Genomic DNA, 22,846 nt, shown 5'->3' on the forward strand with positions numbered 1-22,846 from the left:
CAATAAAACAAAGCTCCCATTGAAAGGACCAGAGGAGCACGGGGCAGGCCAATGTGGTGACAGGCGGGTGTGACCTCCCAGGCACCTGACTGTGAGTGCCAAGCGTCAGGACATGTGACGATTTTCCATGCAGTCCATTTTCCTCAAGTTCCAACTGAAAATATTTGCCAAGCCCCACCTAACAGTTTGAGACAAACTTACGCAAACAGAAAATTGCCCGTTGTCACTGAGTCTGAGGAAAGGTGCGCATAACGGCTCGTCTCCAAGACAAACAGCTTCTTGGTACATCTGGGATAGTTACCATGACAACATTTGCAATTACCTTCGAGCACAGCACATGCTCCAAAGCGGCTCAAATACCAGAGTGACGGAAGCTTTAATATTGGGACCATGTGACAGATTCAGTGACGAGAGTTCAAAAATGACATATGGAAAAAAGGACTGTCTCAGTCCTTGCACGTTTCCACATTTTGATGAATAAGAAAGAATTTCTTCTTTCTTGTAAGTACTCAGTGTATTCTGAAAGGCATTCAAACAAACCTGAAAGTATGTCCTGGTTCCTTAGCCAAATTAATAAATAAGCAAATAAATAAAAACTGTTAAGAAACGTTTCTATTTCTTTTTTTTTTCTGTATGATAAAAGAAGTGAGTGAAAATGGAAACATGACTGTTTGCATCTGGGCACACCTTGGCCCTGCCCCTTGGGAATCCGACACGGTGGCTCACCCTTCTGCGCATGGCAGGCAGTACCCTGACTGTGCGCAGGTGCAGAAGGTCCCTTTAACAGACAAGCCCCGCCTACCCCCCCTCCCCATCTTCTTGCTGTTCTTTGGAAGAGGCAAGCAGGTCTCTGCTTTTTCTCTACCCACTCCCATTTACCCATCTCTCAGTAAACTCCACACACAATCTCTGTCTGCTTGGCGTGTTTGTCTCCTGCCCTCAGCCCTCACCTGCCAAGGTCCGTCTCCCGACCACTCCTAGGTTGAGGAGGGTTTTATTATAGATATAAGGGAGAGTACAGCTGGGGGTAGGGGTGGGGGGCTGGGGAGACACCAAGGGTGAAAGAGAAGAGGAAGAAAACAGAGCAACAGAGATCAAAGAGTGAAGCCTAGAGGGAGCAGAGAGAACGCACGGCGGAAATGGCAGGCTTCCATGGCAGTGAGAAGCCGCGGGAAGCTCCCTGGGCCGGGAGAAGTTTATAGTAGGGGTAGGAAGAGATGTGCTGGAGTAGCCACAGGTACTGAGAGACCTTAGAGGCCAAGCACGAACTGACACCACCGTTAGCCACTCATCCTGGGTTTCTTTGGGACCTGGCAGGAAGCATACATAAAACAGATGTAAAATAGAATTCATGGTCACGCCAATACTCACAGAAACAGGAGGATTCCAGTGTTAGCCAGGGCAAAGGCGAGTCCCAGAATCCCACTGCCCATAATGGCGTTGCTCAGGTTAAAGACAGACATGCCCAGGGAGGTCGTTCCTGGAATCTGAACGGAAGAAAGAGACATGCTCACTAAGCACATGGTCTCAAGGTAGTTCTTCAAGTCAAAGCCTCTCAAATGCTACCGAGAACCCAGAGAGAAATGAAACTGCAGAACCTTCTTCGAAGTCTAATTGTTTTTAATGGTAGCCATCGACAGGGTACCATTCTGAGCGCTGTTCTATATGAACCGAAACGCCGTCCCCGTGTATCCGAGGGGTGCGCTGGTGAGCACATACACTTTTATACTGCACCACACGCACACAGACCACGCACACAGACGCTGTCCCCAGTCACGTGGCTAGGGTCGGTGCGCACACCGAGGACACTTACATATTCGTCGCATTTCCTTTTCTCCAAATGGCTATTGGTGAGACTTCTTCGGCTCTCACGGTCGGAGATGAACTTGCTGAAAAGACACACGGAACACCTTTACCTCTATGCTAAGGACTAGGAGTTCAGCAGCAATGCTAGATGAGTTATTTCCCAAAACACACTGCCCGCAGCAAGCTGTCCGCTGGGTACTTGCTCAAATAAATAAAATCATTTTATTCAACACCTCCCCGCTGTGTGTGTGTGTGTGGTGCGCGTGCACACCTGTGTGCTGTGTGCACACATTATCTTCATTCTTGCTTTATCAAATAAACGCTAACACTCTGGGGGCAGATCCTTCGCCTCATTCTTTCTCGATCTCCCACTCTTTATCTAAACAGGCAAGAGCTGCTTACCGTGAGTGAGAGGAAAGGCCGCTATGAGCTATAAGAGAGCTACACACTTTATATCACTTTCAAAGTAAACTGAAACACCACACACAGTATATGCTTGCTTTTTGTGCAGATTCTTCCCTAAGTAGATTAGGTAAGAGCAAGACTACAAGCACCTGGTATTAGAAAGAATACTGGAGCCGGGTGGTGGTGGCGCACGCCTTTAATCCCAGCACTCGGGAGGCAGAGGCAGGCGGATCTCTGTGAGTTCCAGGCCAGCCTGGTCTACAGAGCTAGTGCCAGGACAGGCTCCAAAGCTACAGAGAAATCCTGTCCTCGGAAAACCAAAATTAATAATAATAATAATAATAATAATAATAATAATAATAATGGAGACAAGCTCCTCCAGAGCTCAGATCCTAACTGCTGGGGCAATTCTATCACAGCGGCTGATGGACCACCCAGTTCAGGGCAGGAGCCACAGAGGTCAACTGTTTCTCTCCTAGCGGAGGGGCCTGCATTGAGATGGGTAAGATCCAGACAGCGGGAGAAACTTCAGCATGAGACACAGACACAGCTACTCAGAAGAACATAAAACCTTCTCAAGGCTAACATAATGCATCCAGGGTAAATTTCAGAACCTTAGACTTATAATCTGCACACTAAACGAGAACTTCTATCAGAGAAAAATCAGCACAGACAAACGGATGCTTGTATCCTTTCCTCGTTTATGGACGCAGACATGCACAGGTGTTCCCTGTGTGCCGTGGCGACTAGAGGACAATGCTGTGGAGTCAGTTTTCTCCTTCTACCTTTACGTGGGTTCCAGGGATTGAACTCAGGTCACCAGAGCGATTTAATTAATACAGTTTCTGTGTGATTATTTCAGGTCTAAGCTAGCCTAGCGGCCAGGAATCAGAAAGCAGCCCCCTCCAACACCAGACTTGCACAGAAAACGCCCTTACCTACTGAGCCATCTCATTGGCCCCTCTTGTGTATACTCTTAAAACATTTTAAGGTGATTTTTTGGCCCTTTTGGTGATTAGTTTTATGTTACCTAGACAAGCTAGAGTTATCTGAAAGGAGGGATCTTCAATTGAGAAAATACCTCCATAATACCTAAGCTGTAGGCAAGACATTTTCTTAATTAGTGATCTCTATGAGAGGATCCAGCCCACTGTGGGTGGTGCCACTCCTGGGCTCGTGGTCCTGGGTTGTATAGGAAAGCAGGCTGAGCAAGCCATAGGAGCAAGCCAGTAAGCAGCACCCCTCCATGGCCTCTACATCAGCTCCTGCCTCCAGGTTCCACCCCTTCTTGAGTTCCTGTCCTGACTTCCTTTGATGAACAGTAATGACGAAGTGTGAGCCAAATGAATCCTTTCCTTCTCAACTTGCTTTTCAGTCTTGTCTCTTCACAGCAATAACAGCCCTATCTAAGACAGCCTTTCTAGAGAGTTCAGTTCTCTAGTCATTGTCCGAATCAGTCACAGTAAATGTTCATTAGTAGACATAAAACCACCTGAACCGGATTTAAAGAAACATCTTTAAATAGTGCTTAAAACTTTATACATTTTTTGAATAATGCTACCTTTCACAACAAAGTTCCTTTTAAAGGAACTGTAGGGATCAGTAGTGTCGCTCTTATTTATTGCCTTTTTCTTTTTTAATTCCAGGGATCTGATCTGTCTGCTATCGCCTTTCTATGTAGTGGGAAGGCCTTTCTATGTAGTGGGAGCTGCGGGCTGTGTTCCTGCCACCCCAGCTCCTGGTCGCCTGGCTAGCTTACGCCCCAAAATAACAACACACAAACTGTATTCTTTTAAACACTGCTTGGCCCATTAGCTCTAGCCCTTACTGGCTAATTCTCATATCCCGATCAACCCATCTCTAATAATCTGTGTAGCACTAGTCTTACCCGGAAAGATTCAGCATGTCTGACCTGGCGGCTTGCTTCAAGGCGTCTGGCTCTGAGAGGAGCTGCCCTGCATCTGCCCAGGAGAGGGAAGCATGGCGTCTGAGCTCACTTCCTCTTCCTCCCAGCATTCTGTTCTGTTTAATCCACCCACCTATGTTCTAACCTATGAGAGCCAAGCAGTTTCTTTATTTTTTAACCAATGACCTTCCTCCATCATTTCTAAGTTCATATTGTTTTATCAGAATAAGCCAAAGGTCGCTGTGTATGCACTTATGACAAATTTACTAAGCTGCAGTCCACAGACCCTCTTTGCTTAGGGAAGAAAACACTGGTGTCCTGAAACAAAAAGGCCACACCAGCTAACGCTGGTCTAGAAGCGTGGGGATGTCCAGAATGGAGACAGAAAAGGAATCCAGAGACGTCAAAAGCAGTATTGGGTATACAGTTAGGCAGAACAAACTCAGAAGCAGAAGCCAGAGAATCAGAATTGCCTGTTCTCAGCGGGGAGAACAAGAGGATCTTTGAGATAACTGGTATAGCCCCTAGCGCTTCATATGGCCCTGCTTTTGTCCCCAGCATTCTAAATCTTTCCACAGACTGAAGGCTTATGGTCTGGCTGCAGAGATATGAGGAAAGGCAGCCCAAGGGCACGTGGGTGCTGGGTTTGTCCAGATAAAGGCTCCTGCTTAAGCGACTCAAAAGACAACCAGGCTAAATTTAATAACAAACTCGGATCTGTGGTATCCTGGCCCAGCAAGTCTCCCATTTGCTTTCTCATGAAGGATGCTTGTTTTCCAAAGAGAATTTCCACTGTTTCTGAAACAGAGGAAAAGCACAAGCACTTTTTTCCCCCAGATAAAGCAAAGCGCCAGTGAGTCTGATGTTAGAGCAGACCTCGATTCCAGGACTGGCAGCAGCCCCTGGAGCTGGAGGCAGAGGATGCTGGGCAAAGAAGAGAGGGTGTGGGAGTGGCCTGAGAGGGGGCACTGTTGCAGGAGGGGCATTCAGCAGGCTCACACACTTGTGCAAGTGGAGGGGATGAACACTGAAGCCTCTGAAGAACAAGAGGGATGATACTAACTTACAAATCCTGGCCATCAAAATACATGAAAACACTAATTCTGTCTCCTGCCTCACTTACTGGGGCATAACATTAGATTGCTCAAATACTTCTGCTGGTGTCATAGTCCTTTTCTATTGCTGTGATAAAACAACATGACTAAGGCAGCTTATAAAAGAAAGCATTGGGGACTCAAGGTTCCAAAGGGTTAGCGTCCATGACCATTGTGGTGGGAATCATGGCACCAGGCAGACACGCAGGCATGGTGCTGGGGCAGAAGCTGAGACCTTACATCGTGACTCACAGAGGTGAGGAAAAGAGAGAACTGACTGGGAATGGTGTGGGCTTCTGAAACCTCAAAGTCAACCCCCAGGGATGCACCTCCTCCAACAAGGCCACACCTCCTAGTTCCACCAATTGGGACCAAGCATTAAAGCATACGGGGGGGGGGGGGGGGGGGGGGGCAATCTTGTTCAAACCAGCACAGTTGGCTTCTCCACTGGGCATTTTAAATGTTGACTAGTCTGGTCTCAGTGTTCCAATCACAGCTCCCGCCTATGGCGCTAGAGAAACCTCCCAAGTGTGGCTATGGCTGTGACCGAGACAAGAAAGAGCCAAAAACAAGGCGACAGCAGGAATCTGCTCTGCCCTGACCCTGAGTATCCCCTCCCCAAAGTTCCTTCCAGCCAATTCAGACCCCTCAAACACGTTTTCTGTTTAACTGCATTACCTGTAGCATACACAGTGCCCTGAACTCACCTAGGGCACCAGGGGATGCCCATTGTCAATAGCTCCCAAAGTGTGGACCTTCCCATACGGGAACTTAGAAGAACCCTCTACTGACTAAGCAAACATCTCCCATTAGTAATTTGTAATTAGAAACTGCCTTAGGCTGCAGGGAAATTTAGCTACATAATATGGAAGTATTTAATTACATGTATTTATTTATTTTGTGTGCATGCATGTGTGTGTGTGCACACATGCATTTGTGTGCATACACATGTGTATTAGCATGCGGAGGTCAGAGGGCAATTTTTGGGAGTTGGTTCTCTCTTTCCACCAGAATTAGAACTCAGATTTTCAGGCTTGGCATTACAGACTAGATGCCTTGGGGGTGGGGGGTGTCAAACAACCCTTTCTGAGGGGTTGAATATCAGATATTTACACTATGATTCATAATAGCAGCAAAATTAGTTATGAAGTGGCAATGAAAATGATTTTAGGGTGGGGGTCACCACAACATGAAGAACTGTATTAAAGGGTTGTTGTAGCATTAGGAAGGTTGAGAACCACTGCTCTAGAATGAGGGACCACTGCTCTAGAATGAGGAACCACTACTCCAGAATGAGGGGGCACTGCTCTGGAACGAGGGACCACCACTTTAGAGCAAGGGGCCACCGCTCTAGAATGAGGGGTCGCCACTCTAGAGTGAGGGACTGCCACTCTAAAAATGAGGGGCCACTGCTCTAGAATAAGAGACCACTGATCTAGAGCTGGGGACCACCGCTAGAGAATGAGGGACTGCTGCTCTGGAATGAGGAGCCTCTGCTCTAGGACGAGGAACCACCGCTCTAGAATGAGGGTCGACTGCTCTAGACGAGGAACTAACACCCTAGAGCGAGGGCCACCGCTCTAGAATGAGGGACCACTGCTCTAGAACGAGGGACTGCCACTCTAGAATGGGGGACCGCCGCTCTAGAACTAGGGACTGCCGCTCTAGAATGAGGGACCACTGCTGTAGAATGAGGAACCAGTACTCCAGAATGAGGGGCACTGCTCTGGAATGAGGGACCGCAGTTCTAGGATGAAGGGTTTAAAGAAAGTCCCTTTATTCTCTTTGTTGCTTTTTCTTCTCCTCAGTTCTTAAATCTTTGCTTTGTATTCCTGTAAACTTAAAAAAGAGAGAAAAACCAATCTTTCTTTTTTGTAATGGAAAATTCCACTCAAACAGCGAGGTCAGGCAGCTTTCACCACAGTTTAATCTCACCCTTTTTAAAAGGCAACTGGCTGTTTAAAATCACTGACCTCTGGCACTGAAACTGACACAAAACTTCTTTTTATTGACTTAAAAAGTACTGTGGGAGAAGGTATCTGTGACAAGTGATTTTAAGGTACAAACTTATTATTAAAAAGCGTCTACACTGGGTCAGTCTGTCCCCATAAAGCAGAATTGGACAGACCATCAAGTACTGAACCGCTCTGTGACCAAAACAAAATGAAACAAAGCCTACAGCTCTTAGTGATAAACCTTAAAAAAGGACTTAGGCGTCACATTCAGACACAACGTGAGAAGAATATAAAGCACGCTCTTACTTGATATTAAAAGTAAATGAGCAGAGTAGTTAAGGATGTTCTGTGCAACAGAAAGATAATCCTTGGACCAGAATCTCAGCCGCTGGGTTCTCACTAGATTACAGTCCTGGGTTTGAGGATTTACAACACAAGAGATGAAAAAGAGGAGTGGCTGGAAGTAAATGCTGGTTCCCAGTCCTTTCCCTGATGTGTGGACATTCTACAGAGAAGGAGGCAGGAAGGAGAAACGGATAAAAAGGATCAGGGCCAGTATGGTGGCATGTGCTTGTAACAGTAGCAATCAGGTGGGAAAAATAAGTTCCAGGCCAGCCTGGGCTACACAGTGAGTTCCAGATAGCCTGGGCTACAGAGCAAGTCCTTGTCTCAAAAAAAAAATTGTGTGTGTGTATGTGTGTGTGTGTATTACACACATCATATCATATAGATAATATATATCTATATCATATGTATCATGTATTGTGTATCGTGTATATCACATAGTACATATCATATATATATTATATATATATAAAACAAGATCAAGAAGTATGGGGAAATTAGTAAATATATAAAAAGAATCAAACAGGAAGCCATGAAGAGGAAGACTGAGGGTAGGCAAAACCTTAATTTGGCTACAAACTCTACTGACCACAGGAGGAGAGCTGAATTGTTACAGAGTAGCAGAAGCAAAGGTATAATAAAAGTTATCTCAAGTTCTTTTAAAATTAAGTTTTAATCAAACCGTGTGTCTGGTTCACAACAAATTACTACACATAGGAGTGGAAAGCCGTACATTGATAGGAAAATAGGTTTAGAGCTTTCTGGAGACATTTAAGACAGGGTTTCTCAACCTGTGGGTCACGACCCTTTTGGAGGTCAAACGACCCTTTTGGAGGTCAAACGATCCTTTCACAGGGGTAGCGTATCAGACATCATGCCTGTCAGATATTTACGTTATAACTCATAACAGTAGCAAAATTACATTTATGAGGTAGCAACAAAATTTTGTTTTGTTTTGCTTTTTTGCTTTTTTTTTTTTTTGGTTTTTGGTTTTTTGAGACAGGGTTTCTTTGCAGCTTTGGAGCCTGTCCTGGAACTCTCTCTGTAGACCAGGTTGGCCTTGAACTCACAGAGATATGCCTGTCTTTGTCTCCTGAGTGCTGGGACTAAAGGTATGCACTACCACCATCTGCCCCAAGGAAATAATTTTATGGTTAGGGATCACCTCAACATGAGGAACTGTACTAAGTAAGGGTCGCAGTGTTAGGAAGGTTGAGAACCACTGATTCAGGATAACCTACAAATATTTCACCAAACGGAGGAAAGCCATAACAACAATCATTCAAACCAAAATCATCACTTCATGGGGTGAAGAAGCACAAAGTGCTAGACAGCCAGGAAGAGCGGGCTACAGTTACTGATACAGACTCTTCTTATACTAAGAGGCTGAACCTCCGGGCCAGACACTGGGCCAAGGGCTTTACATGGATGCTCCCATCTATTTTCATAACAATTAACTGGGCTCGGCCCTATTTTAGAGACATTAACCAACCCGACTGAAGTTACGTTGCTGATTCCTGAACTGCCGAGCCGAGAACCTGAGCCTAAACAGGTGAGTGCACAGCCAGTATTCTTCCTCTACCAAAGGTACAGCTGTGTTGATCCCTGACGGCCCTGGAGTCTGCCTCACGGCGATGGGTGAGACTCTCTGAGACATCACAGGAAGTCTGTGACTGCGTCAGGATTCAATACAGGTCCAAACTTAAAGCTAGACTGTCCCTTTCCATCCCTCCTTCAGGCTTCTCTCTGCCTTTGCATCAGTGATTTGCTAGGTCCACGCTGGCTCAGCTACGGCGGTTAGTACAGTCATACCACGATGGTTAAGACGATGCCCTTTTCTGGGGAGCTCATCTATAGGATGCATTAAGAACCGGCTACTCAGTGTGGTTCCCAGGGAGCAGTGGGAGCATGATTAGATTTTACTGGACTCCAGACTTCCCGAAGTAGAACCCGCACTTTAACCAGCAGCTCAGTGAAAAGTTTTCTGCACCCCGATATTAAGTCTCTCCACCGATGCAATAAATTAATAAGACCAGGTTTAATCTGAGCAAAGCAACTCCTGGGTGATGGGAGGGGGCATCAGTGGCAGGTCTGTGCCCTAGGAGGCATGGTCTTGAGCAGCTTGGGGGAGGACTGAAGGGTGGCAGGGTTTAGAGAAGGAGAGGAGGGGCTGAGATGGAGCTTCCACCCAAACACTCAGTGTCTCACACGTGTATGAAAGTGTCTTGATCGAGCTCTAATTGACTCTTTATAAGGCTGGCCGTCTCAAGCTTCAGCTTCTCACTATCAGGCAGTACTTAGGGCACAAAAGAAACAACTGGCCTAGAATAACAGCGAGCATTTATTTGAATGCCTAAGCGGCTCTACTGTACGATTAATTAAACCTCAGAAATGATTCTTATTGTATCCGGGGAAGTGTCCAGACAAAGCTATGAAGTGGATGATCTGTCAGCCAAGATCACTATCATCTTCAGCGCTTTCTTTAGTCCCTACAAAGAGGCACTGGCGGGGAGATTTTCAGTACTTGGGGAACCCTCTTCTCTTTGACGGATATAATTGGCCCCACCCTCCCACAAACGTGAGCTCACTACGGAAAGCGCAAAGGGCAGTCAGTCAGAGCTGGAACCAAGCAAAGATGACTGGAATACTCCAGGCAAGGAATGCTGGTCATTCTGTGGGGCCTTCAATAAAATTAGCTGTTTGTGTTTAACGTTTATTTACTTTTATTTGCCTCTTGCTGCCATATGTTGGGTTTAATTGTCAGAGCCAGAAATGAAGGAAGGGTTGGGGCTCTACCACACACAAAGTCTAGAGTTCAATTCTTAGTACCACCAAAACAAACAAAAACAAACAACAAAGCCAGGAATGAAGCAAGAATTCTGAATTATGTCAGTAAAGGAGAAGAAATAAAATGAGGTTAAAAAAAAAAAAAAGAAGAAATGCAAGGCACTGACTTTGAGAGGGCGGGACAAAAATTCCATGAAATGTCAGCCAAAGCTCTCCCGCACCAGCTGTGGGCTAGTCACTGTCTGTGGGGAAGTGAGCTCACCCCACAGGAGGCCCGAGTCTGGCCGAACAAGGACAAGGGGTGTTCCTTCCACCTACTGCAAGTGACAATCACCTAAGAACCCAACGCTCTATAAGCAAACCTTATAAACCTCAAGGGTGGACTCCAGGCTGAGCTGTAAATGACTCACTGTAAGGGCCTCAAGGTAACACAGCTGCCAGAAAAAGGCTTCCTTATAAAACCAAAATGGCCTCTTACCACCGCTGGGTGGAGGTCAGCAGTGGCTCCAGACTACTCAGGAGCACAGCGCACAAAAAACATGCCCCTAGAAAAGCCCAGACTTTTGCCGAAAGCCCAGCACTGTATCAGACGCAGAAGGACAGAGGAGAAAGATTTAAGTGGGTCAAGATGGCCCCTTGATTCGCAGATTTTCTTCTCACTTGAAGATGTCTGCTTTCAGTGATGGTCTAAGGATTCAGGGTGATATAAGCCAAACACTGAGAGTGAAGAAATAGAATCAAGTTCTGAGAGTTCGAGGTCAGCCTGGCTTACATAGAGAGTTCCATCTACGTAGATAGACCGTCTCAAAAATTCAAAATAACAGCAATAACAACAACATGGCAGTTATGAGGCTAGAGAGATGCTCTGTGCTGCTCTTCTGGAGTACCCAAGTTCAGCTCCCAGCTCCCGTGTTAGGAGGCTCACAACTGCAGGTAATTCTAGCTCCAGGAAACCTGATGCCTCCTTCTGGTCTCCACAGGCAACTGCACACACATGCACATTCTTCTACATACACATAATTAAAAAAAGAGAAGCAACTCTTCATGATCACTCAAAAAAGGTGGAAGAAGTAAGTAAATTTGATTCCAATATAAAGAAATATCACTTAACACACTTAGACGGTAATGAGGAAGTGTCTGTAGGGAGGCTTAACCTTCACTACAGGAAGGAAAGGGAACTGTCAATAAGGACAGTCCTGAGCTGGGCTTTCCAAGGCACGCTGCATCAGAATGAACTTCAGACTGTCAGAAATGATTCCCACAAAGAAACCTGCTTGTGACTAGACGCTGACCCTCCTATCTCTGTCCCCTTGTGGACTTAACAAAGTGTGCCACTGAAGGCCTTCTAATACACAGTCCTGCAGGATTGATAAGACGGCCCACGGGTAAAAAGCACTGGCCACCGGGCCTGACCACCTGAGTTTGATCCCTGGCACCCACACATTAGAAAGAAAGAGCCAGCTCCCACAGCTTGTCATTCTTACCGTGACATCACACACATCCAATTAAGCTTTTTTAAAGGAGCCCCACAGACCCTGCAGGCCCTACTCTCTTCCAGTGTTTTAGGAGATTGTCCCATTAACTCCTGCAAGGGAAGGCTTCCTGCTAAGGATCCATAAAATTCAGATTTTAAAAAAGTCACTATGTCCCAGGATGATCTCAAGTCATTTAAAATCAAAAAATGTTAGTTCTACTCTGATAATTTAACAGTCTCAGACTGACCTGTACCAGGCCAGCCCTTTCCCTCACCAGTCCCTCTCCCGTCCTTTTCTTTCTCCTTCATGGACTACTCCTCTCCCAGCCTTTCACAGAGTCATTTGGACCTATCGATCACTAATAACATTTAAATTCCACACTTCAAGTGCTGTTCAGAATGACAACGCCGTTGTAGTTTGCCGTCATCTGTAGAAAGACCACGCAAACGCAGCTCGCAGTTTCTTGATTAAAATGTGTGGCAATGGTTATGGCACACATACGGATACGAGAGGTGATGAGGCATAGAGTTTTGAGAAGTCTGGGCTGGTCGGGGTCCAACGTATTTATACATTTTTATTAGGCTCAATTGAAAGATTCGAAAGACGAATAAATCACTTCCTATTCCCCTCCTCTGCTATTCCAGGCTATGCCCGACAGATGTCACATAAGAAATTCAAATCGCATCTTCAAACGAAGCATAACTTTCGTAAATGAATAATTCACGGGAGTAACTGAAAACCGTTCCTTCCCTGGGCGCCACTTGCGGAAAAGGCCTCACCTATTTATCTGGCCGTTCTCGACCTCGGTGAAGTCGTTGGAGTCATTGCTGACGTTGTCGTCTTCAGGCACCGTCATGTTCTGCAATTCCGTTAGCTCGAGGCCGCTTTTGAAATGCATCATATTCAGGGGTCTGCACTCCAGTGGTCAGTCCAGACTTCCGCTGCTCTGAGGGGCTTCAGAAGCAGGAAGCAGCAAGTGTCGATGCTTGAGACCCCTTAAACAGAGCAAAATAAAGGATTGTTAAAAGGATGAAAGGCGGCCCTGTGGACCCACAAACCACTATCAAAGGCAAACAGAAAAGTGAGCAAAGATGACAGTTGGAGATGTTGCTACCAGCTGCATTAAAAACAAGTTTATCTCGTAATCTTACCTCTTTTACGCATTACCCTCCATTTTCAACTATAAAGTAAGTCATGTCCCATAATCTTCAGCTCACATTACCCGAGTTTAAAAATGAAGGCCAGCAAGATGGCTCAGGAAGTTGAGGCACTTGCTATCAAGCCAACCCCTTGCCTCTTTATTATAAGAAAAACACAGGAATGTTATAATTGTAAGCAGGCTGGCCTGCCCTGTCTCCTGGGTACCCTGTCCCTTTAAGAGACCAGCTCCACCCACTCCCTATCTTCCCCTTCCCACTGAAGCAAGCTGGTTTCCATTCTCTCTGCCTCTCTCTGTGCAGTCTTCTGAAGAGGCAGCCTCTACCCCCTCCTCTCCTCCTTCCTCTTTCCCTCTATTTCTCTCTTTCTCTCTCTTACCCCCATAACCTCCTTACTCTTATACCTTCCCAATACCCACTAAATAAATTCTCCATACCCAAGCTTCCTCTGTATGGAGTATCGGGTGGGACCTGCCAGGGTCACCTGCGCCATAAATCACAACAGTCAAGACCCACAAGGTGAAATGAAAGACTCTTTTCACCAACAGCCTCTGACTTCTGAGTGAGTGATGTGGTATACATGTCCCCAAACCACAAATAAACAGATGACTTAAAGTTTAATAAATAATAATCGCATGAACGTGATTTCAGCGATTTTTTGCGGGGCACAGAGATACGGACAGCAGGCACAAGCATCTTCATCCCATGGAGCAATCCCAGTAGAACGAGAATGCAAATCCTCAACACATGGCACCACTGGGAATCGACCTACAACCTGAACGAATTTTATTTTGGAACTCAGCAAATAGTTTATACATCAACCGTGAGAGATTAAATCAATCTCCTCAATGAAATCACTCCATGTCAGGGAATTAAGGAATTAAAAACTCATAGTCAGAGGATTTTGGTTAATGCACCTGCTTGTCTATTTTCTCATCAGACAGGAAGGACGATCAGAGGTCCTGCTTCCCACCCACGGACGGCTGCGGCACAGTTCCTGGGGTGACACTGACCGAACAAATGGGAGAGTTTGGGGACACCGCATCGTGAGTCCAAAGGATGGCCGCGGAGGCGAATGAAACTTCAATCAGACACAAGGCCACACCAGGGGTGGCGGCACAGGCCTGCTGGAGCGACAGTCTGCGCTTATACGGCAGGACTCTGCTTCCAAAAGGGGGGGAGTTACTGAAAAGCTGGCTGCCTCGCTGGCTATTCTAAAGTGTCCTTCACGGACATCTTGAAAAGGCACAGAATGTCAAAATGGCAAACCCCTAGAAGGTAGTGCTAGCTGAGTACGTCTCGGTCTTCCTAACGCTAGAACACTTGAGTACCGCTCCTCGCGCTGTGCTGAGCCCCAGCCATAAAATCACTTCATCGCTACTTTATCACAGGAATTTTGGTAGTGTTGCGAATTGTAATGTAAATATCTGATACGCAGGATAACCGATATCCTGAAAGGGTCGTTCGCCCCCCCAAACACACAAGGTTGACAACCACTGGACTGATGAAGAGCTACAAGCTGTCGAGTGAGGGAAAATCAGTTTCCCCCAGGGACCTGGGTCGTCCTCCCCAATCATTATGTAATCCCCGTGGTCAGCCATGAACACACACATATGAGCAGCACTGAATGGATGTAGCAGGCTGTGTTTATATTTGCATATATGTGTGTAACAGTAATAATTAAAGGGGTCATAAACTTGAGGAGTAAGGGACTCAGGAGCAGCTACACGGGAGAGAGTAGGGCATTTTGTAAACAACCATCATTCATGTATGAAACCCCCAAAATTAGATAAATGTGAAAAAATAAAACTGAAGTTTAAAGAAAATACAAATACCCAAATTTTCTATGGGATATCTCCTGAAGAACATCCGATGTATTGTCTGATCCCGAATACCAAGATGACTGTGACCCAGTTAAGGGAGATCTGATACGCCTGTGCAGGCGTCCCAGCAGGCCGGCACACTCTCTGATGTCTACCGAACCCACAGAAGTGCCCAGAATGATACAATCTGAGGTATAATCTCTTGGCACATGGAACCCTCACAGTAATCCTTTTCCTTCCAGTCTCCCATCTAGATGGAAATTTCTCTGGGGTCAGGTGTTTAAACTCCCACAGCATAAGTATATTCTAATATCTCAGGTTCCAGGAGCTTCTCCCTCCCACTGCACGGGGCACCTCTGGGAAGCTAGAAAGTCAGAAGTGGGGAGCTGAGTCCAGCTCTGACTGTTTTGGGGGTCTTCAAATAGTGACAATGGCCTCCCCTGTCTTCTCTGGGCAAAGCTGCATTTCATTCAAGTGGTTGAACCTCACTCTCACCTCTGGGCCTCCTTTAATTAAAACCGGCCTACAAAGCAGGTTGCGTAATTTCTAAACTTGTGACACTCACTCTTGCTTCTAAAACTATGCGATAGGCTGCTGACATGAGGGGCTACAGGCCCGAGAGCAGAGGATAGGATCTCTAATCTGTTAAGTTTTTCTCTCTCCAAATCAGAAGATAGTGGGGTACCAGAAAGGGAGGCTCTAGGAGCAGATTATTTTTTATTTTAGTAAGAGATTTGGTGTTTATTGTTTGAAGCCAATCTTTCATAACTCTCTCTGTGTGTGTATGCACGCATGTGCATGAATGCTATCTTAGTCAGGGTTTCTATTGCTAGAACAAAACACTATGACCATAAAGCAAGTTGGGGAAGAAAGGGTTTATTTGGCTTACACTTCCATATTGCTGTTCATCACTGAATGAAGTCAGGACAGGAACTCAGACAGGGCAGAAACCTGGATGCAGGAACTGACACAGAGGTCATGGAGGGGTGTGCTTACTGGCTTGCTTTCCCATGGCTTGCTCAGCCTGCTTTCTTACGGAACTCAGGACCACCAGCAAAGGGGTGACACTACCTACCATGAGCTGGACCCTCCCTCGCCCACTGGTCACTAATCAAGAAAATGCCTTACCGCTGGATCTCGTGGATACAGTTCCTCAACTGAAGCAGGCTCCTTCCTCTCTGATGACTCTAGCTTGTGTCAAGTTGACACACAAAACCGGTCAGTATACAGTGTGTGTATGTGACCATGTGTGTGTATGTGTGTGTGTGTGCGTGCGCGTGTAGTATACAAGCAGCATTAACTTATCACGTAGGGAAATGAACACCACAAAGACAACCAAAACCCCACCCACTACACCTACGCAAACACCAGTCAGTACAAGTTCATCAAATAGGAAGTTGTCGAGCGCATAAACTAAGTCTCCTTGAAGCCTAACATGCTCTTGAAGATGAAAACTAGAGAAGGAACAGAAACACCACCAAGTCAACCATGCCTCTCGTCCTGCCTGGGCTTTACTTGGGAAATCATTGATGCTCAAATTATCCTTATGTGAGAACTAAGTGATGATGAAGTTTTAAAAATGGGACCTGGGACAGTATTATAGAAAAGTTATTTGGGCTGGACCATGAATCTTTTTTCCCTGAGAGGAATACACACTTGATGGAGAGCCTCTAGAACAAACATAAAAGAAATTCCGCCACCTAAAAATAGGCTGCTGAGACTCACTCACTTCCTCCTCCTCATTTTCATTCCTTTTTCTTTCTTGTCTCTTTTTCCAACTCTACCCCCGCAACTTCCCCTATGATTTAACACTGAAGACTTTAGATTGTTTTTAACCTACTTTTTTCACGGAGCACCAGACTGTAAGGGTTCTGAAGGACAGAAGTGTTTTTGCTATTTGTTCTGGGGACATGGCTCAGGAGTAAATCATGGGAACCTGAATTCAAACCCTACCAATCCTCATGAAAAAGCTGTGTGCACGGTGTGTGTCTGTAAAACCAGAGTTGGGGGTGGGGTGGGGACCGGTGGATCCCCAGAACTGGTGAGCTCCAGGTTCAGTGAGAGAATCTGCCTCAAAAAATAAAGTGGAATAGATTGAGGAAGACATCCTTTGACCTCCACATGCACGCGAGTGAGCATGAGCACATGTGCATCCACACTCGTGCACACACATGAACATGTATACACGTACACATAGACTGCATGCTTACACGCATATGCAAAACTAAAAGCCAGTGCCTTGCTGATCAATAATACAGGGTTTGTGAGAAACGCAACTCTACAAAGGCAGGAAACACCTCTAAGGGTGACCTGCTGTCTCAACAAGCAGTTTCTATCAGGGAGTCACTGTAGGCTGTGCAGCCTTCTGAGGAGATGCTGCCCCTCACAAGGACACCCTCAGTAAACCAAACAAACAAAAGATGACTACAAATGAAATGTATACATTCAAGAAAATGAGAGATTTTCTTTCTTTTCATCTTTTGTTTTCTGTTTTGTTTCTGTTTTTCGAGACTGGGTTTTTCTATGTAGCCCTGGCTGTCCTGGAACAAGCTCTTGCAGACCAGGCTGGCCTTGAACTAACAGAGATCCACCTGCCTCTGCGTCCTGAGTGCTGGTATTAAAGGTGTGTGCTACCACTGCCCGGCGAGAGATTTTCTTCATGTGTTTTCAGGTTTGCTTTTTTTTTTTTTATTTTGCTTTGCTCTGAGGCGCAGCCTCATAGTCTAGGCTGCCTGAGGATGCCCTTGAATTTCAAAATCCTTCTGCCTCTACCTTCCAAGTGCAGACATTACACTTGGGCATCACCATGCTCAGCTTTGAATTTTTTAATATATTCATTTTCATTTATGATATAATTTTCTACCCTGAGTTCTATCAACAAACACAAGTCTACATGATCACTGCTAATACCTGGTTAAATGGCTCGATGCTCAATGGTACCCAAAGATGCTCAACAGTGCCCAGTGTTACCTAATGGTACCCAATGAAGCCCAGGGGTGCCTAATGGTGCCCAATGGTGCCCAATGAAGCTCAGTGGTACCCAATAGTACCCACTCTGTTACTGCTGGTGCTCAGATGTTTGATGAAGAGATTGACAGGTAGAGATGGGACCTGAGCTGAGACTTCTTGGTAGAAGTAACACATGCTCAGACAATAGAGGTAGGAAATATAGGTTGGATTTAAGAATCAAAAAATAACTATAGTTTCCGTGAATGAGAACTATCAGCATTAAGGTAGTAGCACACTCGTGTAATTTGTAACTTGGGTGACTAAGACAGAAGAACAGTGAATTTACGAGACTAGTCTGGGATACCAGAGAGAGCCTTGGATTCAAAAGAAATGGGAAAAACAAAACACTAGGGTCTGGGGAGATGACTCAGCCAATAAAGAGCTTGCTGCATGACCATGAGGACCCAAGTTCAGGTCCCCAGTGCCCAGGTGGAAGCCTAGCAGCTTGCCTGGTACCCCAGTATTGGGTCCAGGAGTTGAGGGAAAGGGAGGAAATGAATGTATCCTTGGGGCTCACCGGGCAGCCAGTCTAGTGGAAATAGTAAATTCTAGGTTCAGTGAGAGAGCCTGTCTCAATATATAAGATGGGCCGGGCAGTGGTGGCACACACCTTTAATCCCAGCACTCAGGAGGCATATACATGTACATGCATTGTATGCATGAGGAAGGAATGAAGTGAAGAAAAGGGAGGAGAGATAAATAGAAACTGGAGAGACCAGGACCTGAACTGTGTTTCTTAGATTGAGGGATGATGGTGAGGCGCCACTTACACTGGCGACTGTACTAATGTGCTTAGTGCTAATATGAGGTGATGGATTCGGCTAGCTCAGTATTACAAGTGGTTGTGATCTGCCTTGTGGGTGATAGAAATAGAACCTGGGTCCTCTGGAAGAACAGTCAGTGTTCTTAATTGCGAAGCCATCTCTCCAGCTCCTGTCGTCTCATTTTTATTATGAAGAACGAATATGATTGTGGATACCTGGTAGGCATCCTAACTCAACATCTGGTAGGTATCCTTGCTCAACATCTGGTAGGCATCCTAGCTCAAACTTGGTAGGTATCCTTGCTCAACACCTGGTAGGTATCCTAGCTCAATACTTGGTAGGCATTCTAGCTCAATACCTGGTAGGTATCCTAACTCAACATCTGGTAGGTATCCTAGCTCAACATCTGGTAGGCATCCTAGCTCAAACTTGGTAGGTATCCTTGCTCAACACCTGGAAGGCATCCTTGCTCAACACCTGGAAGTATCCTAACTCAACACCTGGAAGGGCTTCCTAGCTTAACACCTGGTAGGTATACTAGCTCAACACCTGGTAGGTATCCTAGCTCAACACCTGGTAGGCATCCTAGCTCAATACCTGGTAGGTATCCTAGCTCAACACCTGGTAGGTATCCTAGCTCAACACCTGGAAGGCATCCTAGATCAACACCTGGAAGGCATCCTAGCTCAACACCTGGTAGGCATCCTAGCTCAACACCTGGTAGGTATCCTAGCTCAACACCTGGTAGGTATCCTAGCTCAATACATGGTAGGTATCCTAGCTCAACACCTAGAAGGCATCCTAGTTCAACACCTGGAAGGCACCCTAGTTCAACACCTAGGAGGCATCCTAGCTCAATACCTCGTAGGTATCCTAACTCAACAGCTGGAATCAACTCTAACAGCTAACTAAGTCATCAGTTTAAGGAAGTGTTAACCAACAGGACATGCCAATGGCTAGCAAACCCATGAAAAGTCCTCAGCACCGCTAATAACTGGGGCTGCAAACAAATCAAAACCACAGAGGAACTACAGCTTCCCACCCATCAGGACAGGGCTCAGCAAAGACTCAAGAGATAGCACGTGTCAGTGAAGGTGTGGAGAAAGAGAGGCCTTGTACACGGTAGATGGAAACTTACATCGCAATTCTAAAGAAATTAAAAATAGAACCACCATATGACCCAGCAAGCCTCTCCTGGGCACATACCCAAAGGAAATGAGGTCACCACTTCTTGAGGATCTCTGCACTCACGTGTTCATTGCCATATTATTCTAATAGGTAAGACACCAAGACCAGGAATGTGTCTGCTGATTGGATGGAAGCAGAAACAGTAACACCACAGACAGACACAGACAGACAGGCAGACAGACAGACAATGGTCTTATTCTTCCTGACTGTCTCTTCTCACCACTAGCTAAGACACATGAGAGTCCCAGGTCTCTGCACTTACACTGTAAGTACCCATATGCTAACATGGGTCTATTTCAAAAGGTCTCAGATAAGCTAAATAAGTTAATAATGTCATCTAATATGACATCATAACCTATACATAACCCACTTTTTAGTTGAGTTATCTTATTTAAATGTAATAAGCCAAGGTTGTAGTTAACAATGTCACCTATCACTGGGTAAATAAAACAAGAAGAAAATACAGTAAATAGCCAACCTTAGTAACCATCACACACAGAATCTGATCATTATGAACCCAGAAGAGGGGCAGAGAGGCCAAGGCAGGGAATTGCTGCAAGTTCAGCTTCTCTACATGAGTGAGCCCAGCATGTGCTATGTAGTAGACCGTATCTCAAACAAAACAACAATCAAGCAAACAAAAACAAAGATCTGGGGCTGAAGAGATGACCCAGCAGTTAAGAGCATTTTCTGCTCTAGTAGAGGCTCCAAGTTTAGTTCCAAGTGCCTACACAGGGACACAGCTCCAAGGGATGCGATGCCCTCTTCTGGATTCCCAGGGCACTGCACTCATACATGCACATACCACACAAGACACATAATACACATAATTAAACAATAAAAACAATTTTTTAAAAAAAAAAAGAACCTCAAAGATTGAGGGTAGAGAACACAGGCAGCTCTTCCAGAGGTCCTGAGTTCAATTTCCAGCAACCACATGGTGGCTCACAGCCATCTGTAATGGGATCTGGTGCCCTCTTCTGTTGTGCAGGCATACATGCAGGCAGAATGCTGTATGCATAATAAGTAAATAAATCATTTTAAACAACTTAATAGGACAGGCAAGAAGGCTAGGTAGATTAATACGCTTACCCAGTCTAAAGACCTGAGTTTGATCCCAGGATCTACATGGTGGAGGGGGAGAACTTCCTCTCAGAGGCTGTCCTCTGACTATCAAATACATGCCATGGCATCGTGTCGTGTGTGCACACATGGCACACTTTAAATATAAGCAAAAAAAAAATCATCCAAGTATTACGGTGCATATAATACTTCAATTAAAAGTTTAATGTTGACAATCAAAATCTTTACAACTTGAGATCCTTGGGAGACAGGCAACAACAAAAAGGGTCTTGGAGACCAAGACTGAGGGCCAGCGCACCTCAGAAGTAGGCATCCTGTTGTCTAAGGTGCCAGACCAGCCAACACCAACGGCTGGAGCTTCTCTCTGGCCTCCTAGCTTCTGCCCCACACACTCATCGTACCTGCCATGTAACCTGTCCGGAACTGCTCTCTCCTTCCAACTACTTCTCACATACTTGCCCTAGCCTTCTCTACTCCCCTAAAGCCATGTTTGATCAGCGAATTCTTGCTCCACCATAAATGAGCCATGTGACGCCTCAGCTTCCCTATCTAGGAAATGACAGCACACTGCTACTCTGCTCATACAGTCATTGTCTTAGTTAGGTGTTTCTGTTGCTGGGATTAAAACACCATGACCAAAAACAACTTGGGGAGCAAAAGGTTTATTTCAGCATGCGTATCCTGACCACAGTTAGGAACCTGAAGGCAGGAACTGAGCAGAAGCCACGGAGGAACCTATTGGCGTGCTTTCTTGACCTGCTTTCTTATAAAACCCAGGACCACCAGTCCAGGGGTGGTTGAGTCCTTCCACATCAATTATTAATCAGGAAAATGCTCAAATGATCTGGAACTAGCTCAGCCTCCCGAGTGCTGGGATTAAAGGCGTGCGCCACCACCGCCCGGCTATAGGCCAGTGTTATGGAGGCCTTTTCTCAATTGAGATTCCTCTTCCCAGACGACCACAGCTGTGCAGGCTGACTTACACTGGTGGGCACAGTCAAAAGCACCATGGTTTAGCCACACATCATAGTTACTCGCAGTGCCTGCCTGGATCTGGCAAGCTAAAATGGCCTTCCTGGGCCTTCTTTCGCTGACTTGTGACCTCTCACCTTGCCCCTTGCCACCTCCCCTCTTGCCTACTTTGAGGTCACTTACCAGCTGCCTTCCTCTACCTGCCCTAAGGTCAGGGGCAACTCTCTGGCTCTGTTCTTCCAGAACTGTGATTCCAAACTCCCACCCAGTATAAGGTTTCATCCCACAGGCATCTTTAGATCTCCCTTCCTAGTCTTTGATTCCTCTGCTGTCTCGTCACACGGGATTTCCTCCCCAGGTTCTACTGGACAACAGCCATGCGCAACACAAAACGTATTGTTGTGTGACTCGTGTGTGGTGTGTGTGTTCATCTGTAAAAAGAGAAGGTGAGGGAGGAGAGTAGATCAGTCAGTTCCTTCCTGCTCAGAAATTCCCATAAAATCTTTAAGTCACTGGCTGCCGGTAGACATGTCTAAAGCACGATTAATAAAAACTCAGAGAGAAAAATTGGGGTTCAACCTGAAGATCCAAAAAGCAAAACAGCCAGCCACTGGCTCTTAGCTGGACCTCAGTCCAAAATGGCGATCCTGCCTCCAGGAATCTCAGAATGAGACTGTGTCTGAGAGCTGTCTCCTCCTGTTTTATAATCCTCTCTAGGGCTGGGATTAAAGGTGTGCACCACTGGGATTAAAGGCATGCACCTCCTGGTTTCTATGGCAACTAGTGTGGCCACTGGGATTAAAGGTGTGTGTCACCACTGCCTGGTCTGTAAGTTTGACCAGTGTGGCTGTTTTATTCTCTGATCCTCAGGCAGGTTTCACTTATTAAAACACAAGTGAAATGCCCCTACAGCTGTCTACACAGATGTTCGCTGTCGCCACCGCTACTGCAGAACAGGATCTGAACCTATCACCTGACCTCAGCCAATCTTCCCACTCTTTCACTTCAATCAGCGGCTTCCCCTTAAGACAACCTATGGAAACAGTTGCAATCCTACCATTTTTCCTTCAAATGCCC

At 45.9% G+C, this 22,846-nt stretch overlaps 1 protein-coding gene across 3 annotated transcripts in view; it reads right to left on the reverse strand.

The window, feature by feature from the left end:
• The window catches only part of Slc38a1 (solute carrier family 38 member 1), a 71,581-nt gene that overhangs the window by 41,866 nt on the left and 6,869 nt on the right, over positions 1 to 22,846 (reverse strand). For all 3 annotated transcript variants that reach the window (XM_057791727.1, XM_057791726.1, XM_057791728.1), the window contains 3 exons: positions 12,553 to 12,768; positions 1,814 to 1,889; positions 1,372 to 1,487 (listed from right to left, as the gene is read on the reverse strand). In XM_057791727.1, the coding sequence (XP_057647710.1) occupies positions 1,372 to 1,487; positions 1,814 to 1,889; positions 12,553 to 12,674 (314 nt within the window). In that variant the 5' untranslated portion in view covers positions 12,675 to 12,768. The remainder of the gene's footprint in view (positions 1 to 1,371; positions 1,488 to 1,813; positions 1,890 to 12,552; positions 12,769 to 22,846) is intronic.

This window comes from Chionomys nivalis, chromosome 17 (genome assembly GCF_950005125.1).
Source record: "Chionomys nivalis chromosome 17, mChiNiv1.1, whole genome shotgun sequence".
Taxonomy (NCBI): domain Eukaryota; kingdom Metazoa; phylum Chordata; class Mammalia; order Rodentia; family Cricetidae; genus Chionomys; species Chionomys nivalis.